This window comes from Varanus komodoensis, unplaced genomic scaffold (assembly GCF_004798865.1).
Source record: "Varanus komodoensis strain SLA01 unplaced genomic scaffold, ASM479886v1 scaffold27, whole genome shotgun sequence".
NCBI lineage: Eukaryota > Metazoa > Chordata > Lepidosauria > Squamata > Varanidae > Varanus > Varanus komodoensis.
Genome location: NW_025335701.1, coordinates 12642949 through 12664430, shown reverse-complemented (window position 1 = coordinate 12664430; position 21482 = coordinate 12642949). Strand labels below are relative to the sequence as shown.

The following is a 21482-nucleotide window of genomic DNA, read 5'->3' as shown; positions in this document are numbered from 1 at the left end:
TTTTGGACGAGCCTTGGAGGCCACATTCCAGTGGTGGGTAGGGCCGAATGGAAAGGAGTGGTGCCAAAATACAAAACTTTAACTTAGAGTTTAGTTTACCTTAAACCTTAGCTTAAAGTTTCCGTGGCCATTGAAGCCTTAGGAGAGACATTTCAGCATTTCAGGACAGGGGAGAAAACTGTAGAGGAGCCAGGAAACCACCAAACTATTGGTAGCTGGAGGAAAGCAGGTCAGGCTACAGGGAAGGGGGCTGGTTTGCAGGACAATCCTGAAGGGTTAAGTTGGACTCTGGATAGCCAAATTTGGTCCCCAGGCCTGAGGCTCTGTCCCTGTTAGGATAAATTTAAATAACTCCATGCATGCCTTTTTGAACTCCTTGGGATAAATTACAAATGTGATTTTTCAGTTAATTCTTAGGCAGATAGGTATGGCTTCATGTCCGTATCACCAATCTCTTGAAGAATGTTAAAAGGTAAAGGTAAAGGTTTCCCCTTGACGTTACGTCCAGTCATGCCTGACTCTAGGGGATCCAGTGACGCTTTCTTCAGGACCGGTTGGACTACCGCCTCCTTTAAAGGGGCAGGTACCCGACCCTCCCTCAGAGAAGCATTAACCACTTCCAAGATCCAGATCCCAATCCCATGCTTGGAGTTATTTATTAACCAAGATGGGCAAGGGTCCAATAGGCAAGTGCTGGGATGTACTTGTCCAAGCACCTTGTCCACATCATCAGGCCGCAACAAGTGAAATTCATCCATCAATTTTGATGGTTGGAATGTGTTTAGAAGGGGCAGAAATGATCTGTGCAAAGAAAGCTGCTCAAGGAAGGCTTTTTCAAAATCACATTATTTTCAGTGGTATTTTATCCCTCTATTAGGGTTAGGGGTGTGCACCAGGACAGGGTGAGGGTTTGGAAAATGAGGTGTCCTGGCATGATTTGGATGGTTGGAATGTGTTTATAATGGGCAGAAATCATGAGCAGTGCAGAAAAAGCTACTCAAGGAAGGCTTTTTCAAAATCACCCTCTTTTCAATGGAACTTTCGCCCTATATTAGGGTTAGGGGTGTACACGGGGGAAGGGTTAGGGTTAGAAAAACGAGGTGTCCCAGCATGATTTGGATGGTTGGAATGTGTTTAGAAGGGGTAGAAATGATGAACTGTACAGAGAAAGCTGCTCAAGGAAGGCTTTTTCAAAATCGCATTATTTTCAATGGGACTTTCGCCCTACATTAGGGTTAGGGGTGTACACCAGGGCAGGGTTAGGGTTAGAAAAACCTGGTGTCCCGGCATGATTTTGATGGTTGGAATGTGTTTAGAGTGGGCAGAAACGATGAGCAATGCAGAAAAAACCACTCAAGGAACTCTTTTTCAAAATTGCATTGTTTTCAATGGAACTTTACTGCTAGGGTAGGGTTAGGGGTGTGCACCAGGGTAGGATTAGGGTTAGAAAAACCTGGTGTCCCGGCATGGTTTTGGTGGTTGGAATGTGTTTAGAAGGGGTAGAAATGATGAACTGTCCAAAAAAAGCTGCTCAAGGAAGGCTGTTTCAAAATTGCCCTCTTTTTAATGGAACTTCGGCCCTGAGCACATTTCACCACATTATAATAATACAAGACACAGTACTAACTCTACAATGCTAAATAGATTGGTATGGGAGTAAATCCCTTTCTTCTTGGTGGGTTTTAATTTGGAATAAACATCTTTCAGATCACATTACATGGTGCTAGAACTAAATCGTCTCCTGCACATCCTTCTATAACTCCTACAATTCTACTTAAGTAAGTGTTGGTATATCAGGTATTGATGGTTTTTCAGAGGAAGTTCAGAGTCACTGAGGCGGTTTTGACATTTAGCGTTACTGTTCTGCCTTCTTAAAAATCAGTCTTTGCTCTTACTCTCTAAGGAACTTAACTCTCAGAAAACCTCAGCGCTGAAAACAATAGCAATTTATCTGCTATTGCTTGGTGTGCTTTCAGAATTTCCCTCTTTAGTGGCTGTAACTCAGAGGTTGAATTACAGAGGCAATCAGCTATTGTTTCCTACTTGATGTGCTTAAGTAACTTTTTCTATTTTTATCAGTCCTGGGAACTTTCCTTCTTGGATAGCATCCATTGTTTTTGCAACTGTGATTGCAAGGCATGAATGTATATGGTAGCAGCTGCTTAATTTCTTGTGTAAGCCAATAGTGCTATAAAAACTGATTCTGGTTATCAAAAATCTTTGTCTCAGGAGCACACATGGGTATGACCATGTGTAACGATCACTGCTAGGGTTCACATGAGTGAAATGTTTGTCTTATTTGCAAGATTCTCAGTGATACCAGTGATAGAGATCTGGTAATGGAGTATACTAATGATAGTATCCCTCTTTCTTCAAAATGGTTAGAGAGGCAAGCATGGGATTATTACTACAACCATGCTGTTGTCCAGGTCTTGGCATATCAGGTCTGAGTATAGTTAGTTGGAAATGGGGGTGAGTTTATAGGTCTGGTTTGTCTCTGATTCATAATCAAGGTCAAGCGGATGACCTGGTTTTAAAATGCTGGAGAGCTGAGGTGCAAGAATCTATAGATCTACCCAAGAGATGGGCTATTCACATTGGGGAACTAAACCCATAGCATCAGTTATCTAAGGCCAGCTAGCTCATACTGCCCTCCCAAATCATATGGGCCAACTGGGGCTAATCATCTGCACTAGCACTTTCTTGCCATTGCCTGGTAGGAGGTACTGCAGCAGGCCACTATTTTCCTCTATCCAAAAGTTACACCAGTGGTACAAAGAGTAAGACACCTGAGCCCTTTTTCTAGAAGCTCTGATGGTCATGATCTGGACTCTGGAAAGATCTTTTCAGAGGAAGAAGATTAGGATTCCACTGCAAGCCCTGCTCCTGTAGAAGATATGGAAGATCCTACAGTAGATTAAAGGCCACCTGAGAAAGCTTCAGCAGAGTCCCCTAGAACTCTATTGGTCCTATCCTAAGCCCTGCTTCAGTTGTAGACAGCCCTCCTGTATTTCCCAGAACTACAGAACAAAAGCAGCAGTGGAGCCAGAGGGAAACTTAGAAATGCCAGAAATTAAATATGAAATGTAGGTGCTTGTTTGGCTTCAAGAAAACTTCATTGCCAGGGCTCTTTTCAAGAGGTTATAGTTACTTGGGAGGTAGGATCTAATCATGAGGAGGACAAAACACAGCTATGAGCCATGAACCATCAGTAGAGCAAGGAGAGGAGGAGTTGGCCATGAAACCTTCTGTGGCCTGTATTGAGGCCATTGTTCCTTTAAAGCCCTTTATTGCAGCTTTAATGTCCACACCTGGTGTGGGTAATGAACATCCCCCCTTACAAGGGGCTCCACAGCAATTGACCCAGGATCATGGCAAAGCAGGAATCTCAACCCAAGTCTCCTAGCTTTATTAATTACTCCAGCAAGAATAAAGCTTGAAGAGAAATGTTAGATCTAATGGACTGTACTTAGCGTTACCATAAGAATAATCAATGCATGTAATGTACTATTAAATACTTGGATGAACTCCAGTTGATTCCAGTCCTTGCATGTCTGCCTGACCACTTGCACACTTGACCCTTGTCCTTTCAGGCTGACTATATCTGGCTAGATTAAGCCAGTTGGACTGGTCCTGGCTGTAAGTAATACTTCTCTTCCCAAGATAATGTTTTCTACGCCTTTGCAGTTTGAGACATCTGATACAGAAGTCATTTTTGGATTCACTGGATCTAGGTCATACTGGCCAGCTTCCTATCTACCTTTCTGGGAAGCTGATCAAATGAACACCGGTAGTAGGATTTCAGGAGCTTCTTTATAAAAGCAATTATCTCAAATAGCTTCCCCTAAACTGGGAGCCCCCAGATGTTCAGGTCTGCCGCTCCCATCAGCCTTAGCCAGCGGTTAGGGAAACACCTGGAGGGGCTCTAGCTTGGGAAAACTTGGATCTTTCTCAGCCTCAATTACACTACAAGACAGATGGAAAAAATGCTGCTCAAGCTTCTCCCCCCCACCCTTCCTACCTCAGTGCTCTTTCTCTCTTGTGTATGTGGATTTTTTTCTGAAAAGGAAAAGTATACATTTTCAACCAGGAAAAATGTACATTTTCCAGGTTTACACCCACATGTGTATGCCCTCTTTCATTGATGAAAGTATAAAATAGAGTCTTTTAAAATGGGTCCTTTGACTTCCACATTTTGAAGTACACATTTTTTTAAAAAAGTACAAATCTTTTTAATTGCAAGCTCAGGCAGGTACCATTTTCTCAAAAAAGCTATCATGATCATGCTCACATTTGGGGCATTTCTGGATGTTTTTGAAACAGCAAAATTATCATAGATCCTTACTTCAGAATGGTTTAAAAATGAAACCTGCCTGAGGGAATGATCCTAGGATCCCTGGGCATTGTCTGAGGGGCCACAGGATAGTTTGGATTCCTAATTCCAAGGTCAGACAGCATGACACGGAGCTCCAATCCCTCCTGCTCCTGCCCTTTCACTGCTGGCATGGAAAAAACTCTGTAAGCTGCTCTCCAGGTTAAGAAAGTGATTTTGGCAATGGGCAGAAAGGGTCATTTTGATGACTTGGCCAGGATACAATATATCCTGAAGATACTCCAGTTTTTGTCCCTTTTCTCCAAGACACCATGGCTAAATAGCCAAAAATGGCTGTCTAGTGAAAATGCGGATTGCGGAAGTGAAGATACTCTCTTCCACTCCTTCAGCTCTGCATTGGATGAATGTTATCCTCCAAGTTTGGTAGCTTAAGCTTATTTCTGCATAATTGCACCCTTCGTCACCATGGTAGCTTACTCATACTAGTTTTCCCCATGCTGGTATCCTCCAGATGTTTTGGACATCAGCTCCCATCAGCCCCAGCTAGCACAGTTAATGGTCAGGAATAGTGGGGATTGCAGTCCAAAGCATCAGTCTGGGGAAGGCTAATCTACACTGAGAAGTAAGGTTGTGGGAGAAAGCATAACACTAGTGATTTCTTTAGACCTCTTACCTGGTTTTGTTACAGTCAGCAATGATATTGTCTCTGGTTGTTTGACTTGGTTAGGATGGAGTTGGAGGGGTCATATTACAGATATCCTGGTTAGGTTTCTGCTGGGTCCAGAGACTGGCAGCAGGAGGGTCCAGGGCAGGCTATAGGTCCAGAAAAAACAAAGATCTGGTGGATCAGAGGCTGAGAATATAGAACAATCATATTCCCATTGGTGGTGAAATTCCAAAGCAGATACAAAGGTGAGGTAACAGGGATTTGTTCTGCAGTTGTTTCCTGTGACAACGTGTTCAGCCTAAGTTCATTCTGAGACTGGGCTTTCGAGTGCGTAGTTGGTTCAGAGTGCGGGTCAGCTGAGGATCTTCAGGCTGACTGGTAACACAGCCTTGATCAGCCTTCCACAGGTTAACACCCATTAGATATGCTAGACTGCAACCTCCAGCCAGATGGACAAAATGGGAGCTGTACCACACATGAGGGGCTCCAGGTTGGGAAGCCTTTCTCACTGGCACTTTTGCCCACGGAGCTTACCCTGCTGAGCAGTGTTGGGCTATTGGAGGTCCTGGTTCTAGGCTCTCTCGCATCCCTCGCAATCCCAGACAACGGTGCTGAGGGATTGTTGGTCTGTTTCTAGGGGCATGATCTTCATGCTGCAGAATTTGATCTTGCCAGCAGGGCTGGGTAAGAATTTTGCTGTGAATACGATGCTGCCTGTAGCTATAATCCTGTTTGAGTTTCACAGCGAACAGGGAATCTGTGCTGCTTTCATAAATAGACTTATGTAGGAGCCAGATGCTTATGGGGCACTTTGCCAGTTTTCCCAAGGTATTTGGGAGAAAGCGCTCCCCAGGTATGACACAGCAAGTGAAGCTTTCAGGGCACAGTAACCCCGCAGGAATTTTTCCCATGTAGTGCAAGTGAAACTCCCTTGTGCCTGGCAGATGATTGAGCAGGTTGTAGGAGGGTTGTGTGTATCCTCTAACCCCCTCTTCCCTCCGACACCTCCTCGTTTTTCCTGCAGTATCCCAGGAGACACAGCAGGAGCACTGAGACATTTCTAGTCACAATGAGCTATTTTACCCTGGCTGCAGCTAGACTTAAGAAAAAAAAAAAAAAAAACCCTTAGATCAGTGTCCATGCCAGGTTGAAATGTTGTAGCTGCTGCCAATTTTTTTTAAAGTTTTCATTTTTTTAAACTGGGGATTTGGGATGGGGGGGGCTCCTCATGTGGCTTAGGACTGGCCCAAGTTTCCCAAATATGGCTAAGTCAAGGGCACAGTGGCACCTCCCCCCCCCCCAAAGAAAAAACCAAGCCTGAAGAAAGGATGGTAGGGAGGACAGCCCTTCTATTCCCCCTCTTCTGTGAAGAATACCTAGAGTTCTGGTGAGGTGCCGAGAAGTTTATACATGTATTTATAGGCTGCCTATAACTGCTGAGGTCTTCCTGGGCGGCTAGGTTGCTACTGTCCTGTGGATTTTGCCATTTGGTCTGTATCAATAGCTCCTTGGGAAATGGCAAGAGCAGAGGGAACTCGTTTAATGCAAAAGGGGAGAAACAGCCCCCTTTGCATGTTCTCCTGTGGGTCTGCGTGGAGCCTTGCCTTTGTCCTTTCACAGCAAGACAGCAGATGGGGTGGTGAGGTGGGTCCTGGGCTGGCTGGCAGGACGCCTGCCCAATATCTGCTCACTTGTGTTGTACTAAGGAAGCGAGTTTATGTGGCACTAAAGAAACAGGCCAAGTTTTTGAAAAACGCACTGATACTGAGTTGCTACTGATACTGATCATGTTTGGCATTGGACTTTAAATTTGTTTTTTAAAAAATCAGTTAATAGGCAAGGACTGTGAATTTGTCCTCTTCAAGGATTTACAGAACACATGTCAACTGCCCCAAAGCACGCACTGGCAACACCCCAAAAAGAAACGTTCGTTTCATTCCCTGTATGGCCTGGCAGTATCCACTCCTGCAGAATCCCCAACACTATCAATGGACTTGGCCAGGTCTGCAAAGACAACTGAGCCAACAATAAGGAGAGCCAGTGTGGTGTAGTGGTTAAGAGCATGGGACTGGGACTCAGAGGATCTGGGTTGTAGTCCCCGCTCAGCCATGGAGCCAACTGGGTGACTTTGGGCCAGTCACAAGCTCTCAGCCCAGCCTACCTCACAGGGTTGTTGTTGTGGGGATAAGATGGAGGCGGAGATGTAAGCTGCCTTGAGACCTTTGTAGGAAAAAGGCAGGTTATAAATCGAAACATAAATAAAATAAACAATATATGTTGTTGTTGTTAGTTGTGAAGTCGTGTCCGACCCATCGTGACCCCATGGACAACATTCCTCCAGGCTTTCCTGTCCTCCACTATCCCCCAGAGTCCACTTACGCTCACACCAACTGCTTCAGTGACTCCATCTAGCCATCTCATCCTCTGCCGTCCCCTTCTTCTTTTGCTATCTATTGTCCCCAGCATTAAACAATATATATTATAAAATATTCTTAGCATACAACCGCCTTGACCACCAGATGTTCAGAGGAGAGTGAAGAACAAAAAGGCCACCTCCAACCACACCAATGGAAAATAGCGACATCTATAGTCCACCCCTCAGAAAGGATGCTGGGTTCACATGAGATGCTAACCCGCCATGGCTTACTGTGTTGTGCAACTGGTTGTAAGCCGGGTTGGCTTACAAGTCAGCTTGTAATCCATGATCTTTCCTGTCAGTGTTGCATGTTCCAAGGTGGCAAATTTTGTGTATATTTATTACTTTTTAAAAGTACATCTTGGTATTAATCCTTTCCCCTTTAAAGCAGGAAATTGCTTACAATGTATCAAGCCAAAAAAATGCTCTCATGCTTTTTTAAATTAGGAAGTTTTTCAAAAAGCTGCAAAGATGTAAAATGGATTTTGTAGGCATCTTCCTTCAGTTCTGGTAATAGCATTTTGTTTGGTAGCAATTAAAATTCATAACCTGATGAGGATGTGAGAATGGATTTGCAATTTCATGAGGTTGTGACCTCTTAAAATCACAAAAAACAGAGCTCTCTTTTTCCCTAACCATTGGAAGAGAATATCTAATTATTATTCACTTGCTTCCAGAGTATACCTCTTTCTTTTTCACTTCTTATTACAAATTCCTGTTTGCTGTGTCATTTACTTCCTCATCCAAATTTATTTAATTTAGTTGCTGTGTTGGTCTGCCCAGAAGACCTGAATATCTAAATGTTCAGGCTGATTTACTGGTACTACTATAAACAGGTCAAAACACCTATATTTTCCTTTGTTTTTCCTGTAACTGAAATCAAATGCAGTGCAGTATGTACAGTACATTATAAACTGTGTGCTTTCTGTGGATAAGCACTCATACTAAGAAAAGTAGCCCTGGCAACAGTCACAGAGGAGTAAACTGAATTGTCCATTGAAACTAAATGGAGATGTTATTGGTAGATGACTGGAATTTGATCCTGGAGTCATACTCTTGATTTAGTGCCTTTTTTCTGCAGCATATGCTATTAAATTGAAGGGGCACTAGTCAGCCCAGGTCACACCCTTAAATTCCCATCAATTCCACTGAGAGTTAGGCCTGTTTCTAAGTGTCTCTTGCATTAGAATGATAAAGATTCACAACTGACTGGATCATGCAGAGGCTAATTGCAATCATGGTTATTTGCTCCTGCAGCTAATCTTACTGCAGCTTATTCTTTTTGCAACTGACAGTGATTTCCAGATAACTGGGTCGTTTAGTCACTATGAGGCATAGGTGGACAAAGTGGTGTTCCTGAAATGTTTTCAGCTACAATCTCCACAATTCATGATCACCATCTATACTAGCTGGTGCTCATAGGAGTTGCAGTCCAAAATATCTGTAAGGCAACAAGGCAGGGATCTTTAATGTTGGTGGGCACACTTGGGATTTTGAGTATCGCAAGTGTTCTGACTTGGCATGGGGGTGAGGTCTTGCCAGTTTATAAAATGAGTATCATAGTGCCCTTGGCTGGTTAAAGAAGACTCGTTTACTGTAAGAAATGGTGCATCTAAAAGAAAAGTAACTTGCTCAGGAACTTAAGTACAAGTTGGAGCTCCAGGGTGCTCTTCTGAATCCAAGTAATGGTACCGGTGAGCAGACCTTCAGTTTGAAGCTGAATTCCCAGGATTTTTTTTTTTAAATATGTAAAGCTGAAGAATCCAAATTAGAGCCAGAAGAGATGGCTGCACCCAGCTATACAGTGTTACAGAAATATAGAAATCTGCAATATATCATGTTAGACTGTCCATTCAGTACTGTGTTGTCTACTTTGACTGGCAGTGAGTCTGGAGTTTCAGGCAGAAAAATTCCCTGCTACATGAATCTTTTTAATGCAGGATACCAGGGGTTTCTCTGATACCTTCAGCATGCAAAGCCTGTCTCCCGCCCCTGAGGTTTGATCCCTCTTTAACACAGTATATTTTTGTGCTGCCTCAGCAGTCTTGAAGTAGTGAATTGCCCTAAGCTATTTTTTGTAAGGTATAAGAAGTTGCTTCTTTTATCCTTCTTGAACCTGCTGCCAGTCAACTTAATTAGATGACCCTGAAGTCTGGTATTATGAAAGGGCGGGAGGGGGAGAATCCAATCTCCCATGCTATTCATAATTATGTAAACCTCTCATATCCCACCCCTGCCCCCAAGTTGGCAGAGTCATTTCTACACCAACAAGTCCAAAGCATTTTGGCCTTTCCTGCTGGGAAAAAGTGCTGTGCATCCTTGATCTTTGCAGGAATTAAAGGCACCCATTCAGTGTATCCAATTCTCCCAATCCACTTGCTTAGAGAACTTTTGCTTTTGTCCAGGCATAGAGTGGCAGGGTGGTAGCAGACTGGATTGACCGAGTAGCTGCCTTTCTTTCCTTTTTTACAGAGTTATCAAAGGTGCTTGCCTTTTCCAGAGCTACCTGTGCCAAATCAGAAGTATAAGGTGCAGCTGGGTTTTGGTGGAGGTGCCCTGTGCATCCCAGAAGAATTTGAGTTGGTACGAGCTCTGCCTCTTTTCCTTACTCAGGGGATCAGTTCAGATATGCACCTTGCTGGCCAGGTCCCCCTTTCCTCACCACACCTGTGATTGCTCATGGTCCATTGAGATGAAGCTGAGTAAAGGGCCCTATATGATTTGGTTGCTGCAGTAATTAATTGTATTTGTATCCCACCTTTTTTTTTTTACTCAAGCAACTCAAGGCAGCTTACATAATTTTTTTCCTCCCCCCAGTTTTATCCTTACAACAACCCTGTGAGGTAGGTTGGGATGAGAGACTGTGATTGGCCTGAAGTCACCCAGTGACTAGAACCCAGATTAGAATCCAGATTGCCTGAGTCCCAGAGCTGCGCTCTTAACCACTACACCCCACTGGCTCTCTAATGGGAGAACTGTGGCACTTGGAAGACTTCAAGTGCTGTTTGATGCATGCTTACAAAAAAGCTGGGGATTGTGGGACTTTTTCGTAATATCGTAATCATGCACGAGAGTGCTCCCTTAAGGTGTATGTACATAGACAAGAACTTGTGCAGGAATGTACAAAGTTATCTTTGACCAAATCCAACTATCCTATGCAACAAGGGAAGGTGATTGTAAGGAGATATAGGAGTAGATGACTCCCTGTCTAGGCTTGAATGACATCAAGGGAATAGTTTTTTTTACAAATGCAAAGTGAATTGTAGTCTGAGTCCAGCCCAATCCACCTAGAGGAATCCCATTGTTGTCTCTGATCTGTAATTGGGGATAACAAGAAGATTCCTTTGTGCTTCTTGGCTCAGAGCCCCGATAGCTTCCAGGCTGGGGGAGTGGAAGGGGGAATAGGTGTGGTCCATAGAAACAGCTCAGACCTTTGCTCCTGGATGGACAGCCTTTGCAGGCCATGTACAACCTGGGGTGGATGGTTGCACACCTGTGCTCTATGCCAATAAGTAATTTTGATTTTAGTAATGCCAATCCTTGTGTAATCAAAATGGCACTGTTCAGGCAAAATAAGAAGCTAACAGCAGGTCTGGGAGAAGCCAAACATTTGGGGAAGTACCAAAAGAACTAGGAGGAGAAAATGCCTAAGGAAGGAATTTTAAGAACCCGAGGAAGCGATTTAGTGCTTTCAGTTCTTTGTACTGGCTTATTTTTGCCGCTGGTTTTGCTTTGGTATTATGATACGCTGCATGGTTCTAATTCCATATTGTTAGTTTCATCCTTGTTTTATTACATGCTGTTTGATTAGTGTTATTCTATTGCTATTTCGTAAGAAATATTTGTGATTTAGCTCTATCAACCAGAGAACAATATTGGGAGAAATAAAATAATAATAAACCCCAAAACTGCTCAATGTCTGGTGGCTACAGAATTCTTAGTTCATTTTGGAAATGGAAAGAGATATTTTGGAAAAGGACTGATTGACTATCTGGAACCCTGAGCAAGAGCAGATCACACTGTGGTAGTTTATTTATTTTGTGCGAATCCATAGTTATCTCTTGTAATTGGCAGAAAGCCAATGTAGTCTTTCTGAGCCCTGCTGTCTCAAAACCAGAAAAGGCGGGAGTGAGCCTGGGGCTTCTCTGCCACTGAGTTCTAAAAGTGCAGGGTACTCTTCCCTTCAGTCACAGGTAGGATTGTGGGCTTCAGATCCACAAATCATGGGCACAGGGTTACAAGGAGAGCCAGGATGAAGTCACTGACCTATAATTCCAGCTACAACAAATAATGCCATCATGGAAATTTCTTGCCTTCTGAGCATCTCTGTGTCTATGATGATGGTGTGAAGGGACATGATATGTGACTGGCGGAAGGGGCATGTTTGCATAAAAACTGCTGAGCATACCTGTAATTTGCTCAGTCAACTACTATGTGGCCTTATGCACAAGCAGGTTCGGGAGTAATTGCATGGAGAAAAGTGCCCCGCAAGAGGCGTGTGGGAAGCAGTTTTCCTATTTAAGAAAAAGGAGGAAATAATGCAAATTTTCCATTAGTATTAATTAGTTCCTCTTCCTTTAGAGTTCCAAACACATAGAACATTGCAAGCTCCAGTGCATAAGAAGTATCCTTGCTTTGAGGTTTTTCTTATCCAGAGTCAAATATTTGCTTGTTTGCCTGTTAATGTCTGAAGAGAAACCAAAAAAAGTTTTTAAAAGCTTTTGATTTCACAGAGTCAAGATTATAAGTGCAAAACAATGAAATGTCATTGCAGTAAAATGAACGCACTGGAAGAAAAACCAAGGAACTTTAGAGAATAAAAACGAATTATCTTGTGGTGTGTTATGTATAGGCTGTTTACTAATAGCATACAGGACTTGGGAAGTTGATGAGATAACATTTTGGCCGTATGCAAGACAGGTTCAGTGTTTGGACAGATTTGCAGACAATGCTCTTGTATAATAACTTACAGCTGCACATTAATATCTTATAAAAGAACAGTTTCATCGTAATTAAAAAAAACTAAGCCCAGAGGTTCAGTGTAACTTTTTTAATTTCCTAAGAGCATTATGAGCACATTGTTTCCTAAGGTAATATTGACTTGCCGAATTTAGATAATTGCAAGTTCAATTATTTAAAATCTTATATACACCATCTCTTAACAAATTCAAAGCAATTTACATTAAAAAGCTAAGATTACACAAAATTTGCACAAGATTACAATTTGCACAAACTACTCGGATTAAAATGGCAGTACATTAAAAAGTTCATAAATAATGGTAGTGCCTGCTGGGTCATGGGGCATGCTGGGAGTTGTAGGACTTTTCTCTGCCTAAACATGCATAGGATTGTGCCCAAAGCCAGTTAATATGTTATTGTTGCTGCTGCTGTTTTAACTGTGGTATTTCCATGGGGGAGGGACAGTAAACCATTTGAACAAGAATCTGGTGCAACAGTGAATCAAACTTTAGGACAGCCTTCCCAGGGCAGTACCCTTCAGATGAGTTGGACTACAACTCCCATCAAATTTCCAAGTTTTGCCCAGTCACATCTGTCCTTGATAGGAGCCCTGGTTGAACTGTAACTCCCAGGTTTCCTGGTCTGGCTGGGGATGGCGGGGACTGCATCTGACGCACTGGAAGGTGCCAGATAGAGGAAGTCTGATGGCGTTTGCAGATGGAGCTCTCAGCGTGGAGCTGAAAGAACTGGGCTTGATTCCCTGCAAGGCCGTGAGGCTGGCAAGGCAGCTTTTGGGAAGTTCTTTACTCAGCTGAACTTACCGCAGACACTTGTTTGGATGAAACAAGAAGTGCCCACAGATACCACAATGAGCTCCTTGTAGGAAATGTGTTTCCTAATAACTGTGGGAAGCCTTGTTGTAAAGGTGACATGAATCTGGAAAAATAGCTGATTGGAAGGGGCTGAAGTCTGACTGTTTGGCCAGTTTGAGAGGCAGTGCCGAGCTCCCTGACTATAAAAAGGTTCCTTGCTTCCTCCAGGTTTAAAATCTCTCTGCTGAGGGCAAAATGTGGCATCTTTGAACAATATTCTGAGGCACTGTTTGATCTGGGGTGACATACACGCTGAGCCCCATTTCCAAACTGTGTCAGGAAGTGGAAATGTTACGCTGTCCAAAGTGGTGTCTGTGTGCATAGGTAGCCACTGCCAGTTCCAGATTCTGGAAGTCACCTGGAAGATGGCAGTGGGCGCCCTCCCTCAGGGAGTCAGCCTTCCCACCACCGCTGTCACCGGTTGCAGCTTCTCTTCCTCTTCCTCCTCACTGATGCTCCTTGCCTGCTTGGCAGGCAGAGAGCCCAGAAGCAAGGAGGCAGGGGGCTGCCCCTGCCCCTCCGCACCACCACTGTTGCCTGGGCTAAAGCCAGAGAGGCACTGGACAGTGGTGAGGAGGAGTGGGCCCAGGGGGCTCTTGCCCGTGGGCTTCCTCCATGCTGGAGAATGGGCCCTTGGCAGGTTCCCAGTCAGCGCTTGCCCTTCTTGCCAGCTCTGAGTATGCATTCATTTGTCAGCTGCTATTTTAAGACAATCACTTTAATGTGTTTATTTTAATTGCTTTTATTATGTTTATCACTCTAAAAGCTTTGGCTAGAGAGTGAAGGATGGATGGATGGATGGATGGATGGATGGATGGATGTGAGGAAGTAGCTGTCACCTAACTCATCCAAATGCCCTTAGCGGATATGGCTTTAATCACATTTTATGTATTGAATAATAAGATTAGGATAGTAAACCGTGGTTTGAAGTTGGTTTAAATATCCTGGCTGTTAACCATATTTTCCTGCTTCAGAAGGAAATAGGAAGCTGAGGTTAACTGAAGACCTTCTGGTTTGTTTACTGCGTCATGTGTAGACAAAAGCTTGATCATAACTCATTCAGCTGTTGAAGCCAAGATATGATTGTCCCGACTCTTGCCTTCTTTCAGGGCAGAGCTAAATATTATCACATGGACCTGCTGCTCCTCAGCCTCTTTGGTCACGTCTTCTTCAGAATTAGCTCATCGTGCTGTTTAATACTCCTGTGCCACGTCTTGCCCTGTCCTAGCTGTCAAAGTTAATGAAAGAACAGTCAAGGGCCTGATTATTCATATTCAAAAGGCTCATTCATATCTTAGCTTATGAAACTGAGATACAATCATCTGAACATGATCCATGCAAAAGAGCTGTCTTCTTGCTTGTTATGCTCATCTCTCAGAAAGAACCATGGCCATGGTGTGCAAAGTGTAACACAGAAACTATCTTTCCCCATCCTGTTTGCTTTTTCAGCATGGGCTACTGCATCCTCTTGGTCCATGGCTTAAACAAGCTTTGCACATGGCTAAATAAATGGAGATTCACTGCAGTGACCACCTCAGCTTTGCTGCTGCTGCTATTTTCTTGGAAAACAGTGAAGCAGAATGAAATCTGGTTGTCAAGGGAGTCCCTTTTCAGGTAGGACTGATCGGGGGGATTGGGGTAGTGGGGAGGCATGCTGGTTTTGTATGGGTACTCCAGCACTGACATAGACTGCACAAAATATATTTTATACCTTATCTGGAATATATATTATTTGGAAAATGGGCTATGTCGACCTCTGTATCTGTAAGCCTATAGTGGGGAACAAGGAGAGAATGGATTGGTAGACAGTGTGTCTCCACAGAGAGGCATATGAAACCTTTAAAACGCACTCTTTAAGACTACCCTGTCTAAAAATCATGTCGTCTTAATCAAGAAATCTGCTACTTGAGCCAAATGTGCTGACTAGGAATTATTCTCTCCCCCACAAAAAAGAGCCCTTTTGCTGCTTTGCAGCTTGCATGTTAACTCTGCAGAACATCCAGTGAGGGTGCATGCAGCCCGCCTTGGTTTTGTGCATTGCAAACAGAATTATTTCCAAGCAGGGATGCCTGTGAAAGATCAGTGGAAGTCAGTTTAACAGGGGGTTGCACAGCAAACAAGTTATCATGATGGAAAAGTGTATTAGTGCTGCTGATGTTTCACAAGATAAGGAAAAACCCATTCATGCTACCTTTCATGGACTGGATTCGTATAGCACGACAACCTCCTTGGCTTATAAGCAATGGAGCAGGGGGCTATTGTGTCACACATTCCAGCCAGCAGTTATTCAGGATGGCGTATAAGCTCAGCTTCTTGGCTTATAAACCATCCTGATCGTTGCAGGGTTTGTTAGCCACCCCTTGTGGCTGTTGTGTCTGGATAACACGGCAAACCCTAGTTAAACCAAACCACTACAAGTCTAGTTGGCAAAAAGGCCTGCTGCTCTTGTCAAGTGGCTGCCTGCTGAGCACAGTTGAGGGCTGCTCTCAGAGTGCCCAGCCAGCACTTGGGGGAGCTATCAGAGGCTCTGAAATTGCTGCCCCCATCTTGCTTGCAAGCAAGGCAGCTGCGGCAAATCCTGTGCTGCCAGTCCAGTCCCTTCCTGCCAGTTGTGCTCCTGCTTCCTGTTGTGGGTTTGTGGGGGCAGTTCGTATTGGTAGTTCTAGCTGATTATGCACATTGCCATCTAGAGCTATCTCATCTTCCCCGAAACATCTGGCAGGGATGGTGGGGACAGGACAGGGAGTAGCCCAGCCAGCTGTGGGCATGGCTGACTGGAGGTAGCTGCTCGTTCCTGCTGCCCCAGCCAGCTGCTTTGGGATGGCAGCCCCAGTGGAGAAGAGGCTCCCACTATCACCCACTACAGTAGCCAGCCCACCTGGCTGATGGTAGCAGCGTCGTAGGGCTGAATCACAAGTCCTCCCAGACAGTCAAGGTTGTCCTTTAGCTAAGCTCCTGCCAGCCCCTTCATTTAGTGGTGGCACAGGACAAAACCCAGGTGGAGGGAGATCATTCACCCCAGTTTGTGAGGTCTCCTTGTGAGCCAGGGTGTGGCATGTCAGTGGCTTTTGCTGCCACTGCTCCCTGGTGGACGAGGGAGAACTTGAGTGCCCTGCAGCATCCCCTGGGATGCTAGCAAGACTGCGAAGGGAGGGGGCAGCCGAACCCCAGTGTGTCTAACCATCTGTCAGGCTCTTTGAAGACAGCATCACTTATAAGCCTCACTGCATAGCTTTCCATGCAGAGTGGCTGGTTGTGTTATGTGAACCCATGTCTCTCCAATGCCATCCAGGTTTCATGGGCTTTACTGTCATAGCTTTTCTCACCCCTGGAAATTGTAGTTCAGTGCGAGTACTGTGGATTCTCTGCTTGGCACCCCAACCTGTGTCCTGAAAGATGAAAACATCTTCATCAGCCTTATTTTACATCGGCACAATTTTGCCAGCACACTGTTGGAAAGTAGTCTGAAAAACATAATAGTAGTCAATTAGGAAGGAAATTGCACTGAGACATTGTTCTCAAACATAGTAGATCTCTCTTTCTTTTTTCCTGGTTTTTTTCCTGCCAGCTAGTTCAATTGCTATGTATTTTCTGAAGCAACAATATTAGAGTTTAGGAATTCATGCTGGGCAGACATGCGTGGAAACTCTGAGTTGGAAGGCAGAAGGAAGTAAAAATGGAAAAAGCATTTTGTTGCCTTGTTATTTGTTCTCCACCTTTCCCCGCTCTGCTGGGGTACAGTTATTTATTGTTTCCTTTTCTAATTAGGAAATGATGTCCATCATGGATCAGGCACCAGTCTTCAGAAATCTCATTTGCATTACACTGATTTTGATTCCTTAGGATCAGGTCTCACATGATGATTCTGAGATCCGAGAAGAGCCAATATGTAGGATTTTGCAGGATCACTCTGCAGAATTCACAGGGATAAACATCTTATGTTATTTTTCAGTTTACATCTGCTCATCCGATTATTTTAAGAAATTACTGTGTGAATACCAAACTTTATCACACCATTTATCACAGAACTTTAAACAAAGGATTATCCTGCTTTTCTGCCTTTACTTCCATTGTGAATCCCATGCACCAGTGTGCAGTTCACACAGTGTTCCTGTGCACAGAGGCTTCCTTGTTTATTCCAGTAAACAAGCAGCTCAACAAGTGTATGCTCAGAGAAATCCCCAGTGATGGAACAAGGGGGAAGCCTTTCTGTGCAGGAGACCTGATTGTGCACACAACAGAACACACCTGTTATGACAGGGAAAGTGAAGGCAGAGCTGTCTAAAACCAGTGCATTTACTCATGAATTAAAGTACTTTTAGGGAGTCTTTCCTCCCCTGTGGGCAAAGTGACATCTACATTTACTTTTCATGTCAGCTGGAATCCCAGAGCTGCTGTCCTTTCCATCATCACTCACTGCCCACAGCTCCTTTGGATACAGAAAACAAGTATGCCCAACTAGTTGCTGATCCCTGGGGCAACTTTGTCTTCTAAAGCTCACTCAACCCTCCCTACCCCCAACCCCATGGATAGAGCTGAATGTGGCCAGAGCTGGAACAGCCCCTCCAGGAGACCTGCTTCCTTCTTGACCTCTTCTTGGAGTGGTTTCTGTGATGTATGTATAGAAGGATTTCAGCCTGGCGGTTGGGTTCCAAGTGAGGGACCTACCACGTGTGAGGACACAGTGGTTACAAGAGTACATCTTGTTCCTACTAGGAACCTTCTGCATTCTCATTTTCCAACAGGCTTCTTGCCTGCTTGATGCTTTCTGGGTCAAGTGAACAAGCACAAACTCAGTAATACAAAGCAGAACTGTTGACGTTGCGGTTCCTGTGTGGTTTCTCCTTTACAGGTCAGGAGTCCAAACTCTGCCCCATAATGCCAAGGTGCACTACAACTATGCCAATTTTTTGAAGGACCAAGGTCGGAATCGTGAAGCCATTTACCACTACAAAACAGCACTTGAGTAAGTTCTTGGAAATCTCCCTAGCATTCATCCATAACTGTTCTCTTACGGTAAATGTGGACTGATGCTGAGGAAGATGTCACCTTGAAAGGTGTTTGCATAAATCTTATTATATGGTGGATTTCCCCCAATTCTCCACATGCACTGGGAAATTAAAATTATAAACCACTTAGAGATTTTATTATATTAAGTGATGTCTTATTAATAAATACATAGACTCGGTCTGCATGCTTCACAGATGTGATGAACAGATGTGTTAACCAAGTCGTACCAGGAAATAGCTTTAACCAAGGCTCACCAGTGCTTCACTTCCCCCGTAGGCCTTGCTGACTGAGCAGCCCCAGGGTACCCGGCTAGTCCGCAGTGCCAGCCTCACCCAAAGGCAAGCAGGCCCCCAAAGCCATAGCGTTGGTGCTCGCTCTTCAGTCTGAGTCATTTCTTCCTTGGGCAAAAGCATTGCCTGTGAAGGTCCCACTCCACTCTGTGGCTGCTCTGGAATGTGATCTTGCTTGTTTGGGGCCTGTTTCTGGCCTAGCAGGACTGACGGCTCATTCCTATACTGGTCCCAGCTCCCAGGCATCTGAAATCCAATAACTTTCCAAAGCCAAATTTCCAGGTTCTTAAACCAGTATATTATTTGTTAAGGAAAACACACTTAGAAGAAAATATACAGAGGCATGTATTATGTAACACCAGGCACAATCACTTGTAAAGGTCTACAATCTTACATAGTTTAATCAGAGCCTTTTCCACTTTGCTCTTGGCAAGTTCAGCTGTGAAAGATCTCCATAGGATACTTTCAGAAAAAATTGTGTGTGATCCCTGAAAGCCGCTTGAGAGCTGTACTGTTTGTCTTACTGCAGATGTAGGGAAACGATGACCCTGCCAAGGTTACTGGACTACATTTCCCATTATTCCTGGCAGTTGCCTGTGCTGATTTGGTATTATGGGAATCAGTGCTAAGCAGCATTTAGAGGGGCACAGGTTCCTAGACCGTGCTCCTAAATCAAATGGACTAATTGATTGGTACATGTGGAGCAGTGAATGCTATGCAAAACCAGCCGCTGAAGCTCTAAAGCGGGCATGCAGGACGTATTTCAAGAGTACAGAATGGATAATCTCCCTGCCCTCCTCCACAGCCTTTTTAATTAATTTAGTTTAGTTTAGTTTAGTTTAATTTAAACATTTCTATGCTGTCCTTTGCAACAAGCCTCAGGACGGCTTACAGAAGATAAAAATAACTATATAATTAACAATATAATAATATAAATACCATTAAAACAGTCAACAATAGAACAAAATCAACAATATATCTTTTTCCTAAATAAATAAATAAATAAATAAGAAGAAAAGGAAAATGTGACTGTACAAAATTAATATTATTAAAAGTAATGATATTAATTTTTACGATGGTGGTTAAATAAAAAGGTCTTTACCTGGCACCAGAAAGAGTAGAGTCGGCACCAGGTGGACCTCTCTGGGGAGCGTATTCCATAGTCTGGGCGCCACTGCAGAGAAGGCCCTTTTGCAGACCACATGGCCTAAGGGGCAGCGCCTGACATCAGGGGGTATGGCCACACACACCTGGATGCAAGCGCTCCCAGCCCAGGCACTCCACCCCCTCTTTGGGAGCTTCATGCTGCAGCATCCCTCTTCCTTGAGGGTCTTCCTGCTTAGCTTTCTCTTTTTGGCCTTCCTGGTGCTAGAGAAGCTGTTGTCGTCTGAAAGCCCTCGTAACAGTTGCACATAGAACAAAGGGATCAGTGACGGTATTTAAGAAAATCTTCCCCCAAACTATTGCCTGATTGTGGATTTTGAAATGCCTAGACGGGACGGAGCAATTCTAAACAGGCCTACTCAGAACTGCTTTCTACTGAAGTCAGTGGAATTCACTCCCTCATGAATGCAAGTGCCAGCAGCCCATGTCCAGGTCTGAGCTTTAGTGCTTTTTGTAGGGATCACTTCAAATTGTAAATTATACAGGAAGGAGTAATTTGCCTCAAACAGGAGGCCTGAGGGCAACAGCAGTGAATATCCTCTGAAAAACCTTTCTGCATCAATATTTATCCCCACCACCGCCACCTCTGCATACTTTTAGATTTACATAGACATTGGACTGGTTGGTTGAATCTTTCTCATTACCAAATTGGATTTTTGGTAAATTAATTCCCCAAAAGAGAAAACAGCAATTCTGTAGGTTTTCTGGAACTGGTAACACCACATATACATTCCCTCAGAGGACATTTGCATTTAAATACAGCGTCTTGTTGAAGCATCTTTGCAAACTGCCTGTAAGTTCAAAATTTATACACATACATCCCCAGATGCCTATGTTTAAATGCACTGTCTTGGCAATGTGCCTGCAATTCTGAATTTACAAATGCTCCATTTCCAAGGAGAGTCATTACCAGGTAATACTATGAGTCCGACTAGAGACAGGTGAGCTGTTTCCCAGCACTTCATTTTTTTAAACCAAACAGCAGCCTCAGAGACTGGGTGACTATCAGTGTAAGAGCAGCACAGGAGATGTCGTGAAAGTCCATCTGGGGCTTCTCTAAATGATGTACCTGGTGCTTTACTGAAGCATCTTCTGTCTTCTTTGTGAGTAGATTAGAGCTTCCTCACATGGGGTATTTTCCGGGTTTTTTCCTCTCTGCCTTTCTTTATATTCCTGTGTATTTTGCTGCATAACACAAGGAGGTGCTGTGGTATAGAGCAGAACTGAGAGAATACACAAGACTTCTGTAGCAAACAATGGCTCCATCTGGGAAAATACCAGGGCTTTCTCCCCTGGAATGTAGCCCTGAGAACTTCTCAGAGTGCAGTGGCATTGGCCCAGTTGCTCTCTTGACCCAATTGCTCTCTTCTCTTGTCATGCCTCTGCCAGTGATTTTCCATTTCTCCAGCTCCACCATCTTCTGTTGACTCAAAGTCTTCTGCTTCCTTAAATGCAGGTTCTCGTTCTTTTTGGCTGCAAGTGCCAGTTGCCTCTCTAAGAATGTACTTCCTTCCTTCAGATCTCTTCTCTGTAAAGCCACCATTTCTGCTTGGCAATTCTGTGCAAGTTTAAACATAAAATAAGGTTGACAACTCCTAGGATGCTCCGCAAACTTTGCTGGCTTGGGCATGCTGGAAATGGTTGGCCTTTTTTCTGTCTTAGCTTGCCTAGGATGGTGCCCTTCATCTTCCTTCCCAGCTCTGGCCTGGAGCGTGTCACCTTGAGGCAAAAATGATATGATGGCAATAGAGGGCTGTAACCAAGCTTGAAA

At 44.0% G+C, this 21482-nt stretch overlaps 1 protein-coding gene across 4 annotated transcripts in view; it reads left to right on the top strand.

Annotated features, from left to right (window-relative positions):
* The window catches only part of TMTC1 (transmembrane O-mannosyltransferase targeting cadherins 1), a 182237-nt gene that overhangs the window by 106672 nt on the left and 54083 nt on the right, over window positions 1-21482 (top strand). For 3 of the 4 annotated variants that reach the window (XM_044434083.1, XM_044434082.1, XM_044434085.1), the window contains 2 exons: window positions 14697-14861; window positions 18100-18213. The exons of the other annotated variant lie outside the window; for it this stretch is intronic. In XM_044434083.1, coding sequence (XP_044290018.1) covers window positions 14697-14861; window positions 18100-18213 — 279 coding nt within the window. The remainder of the gene's footprint in view (window positions 1-14696; window positions 14862-18099; window positions 18214-21482) is intronic. 4 annotated transcript variants of the gene reach the window in all.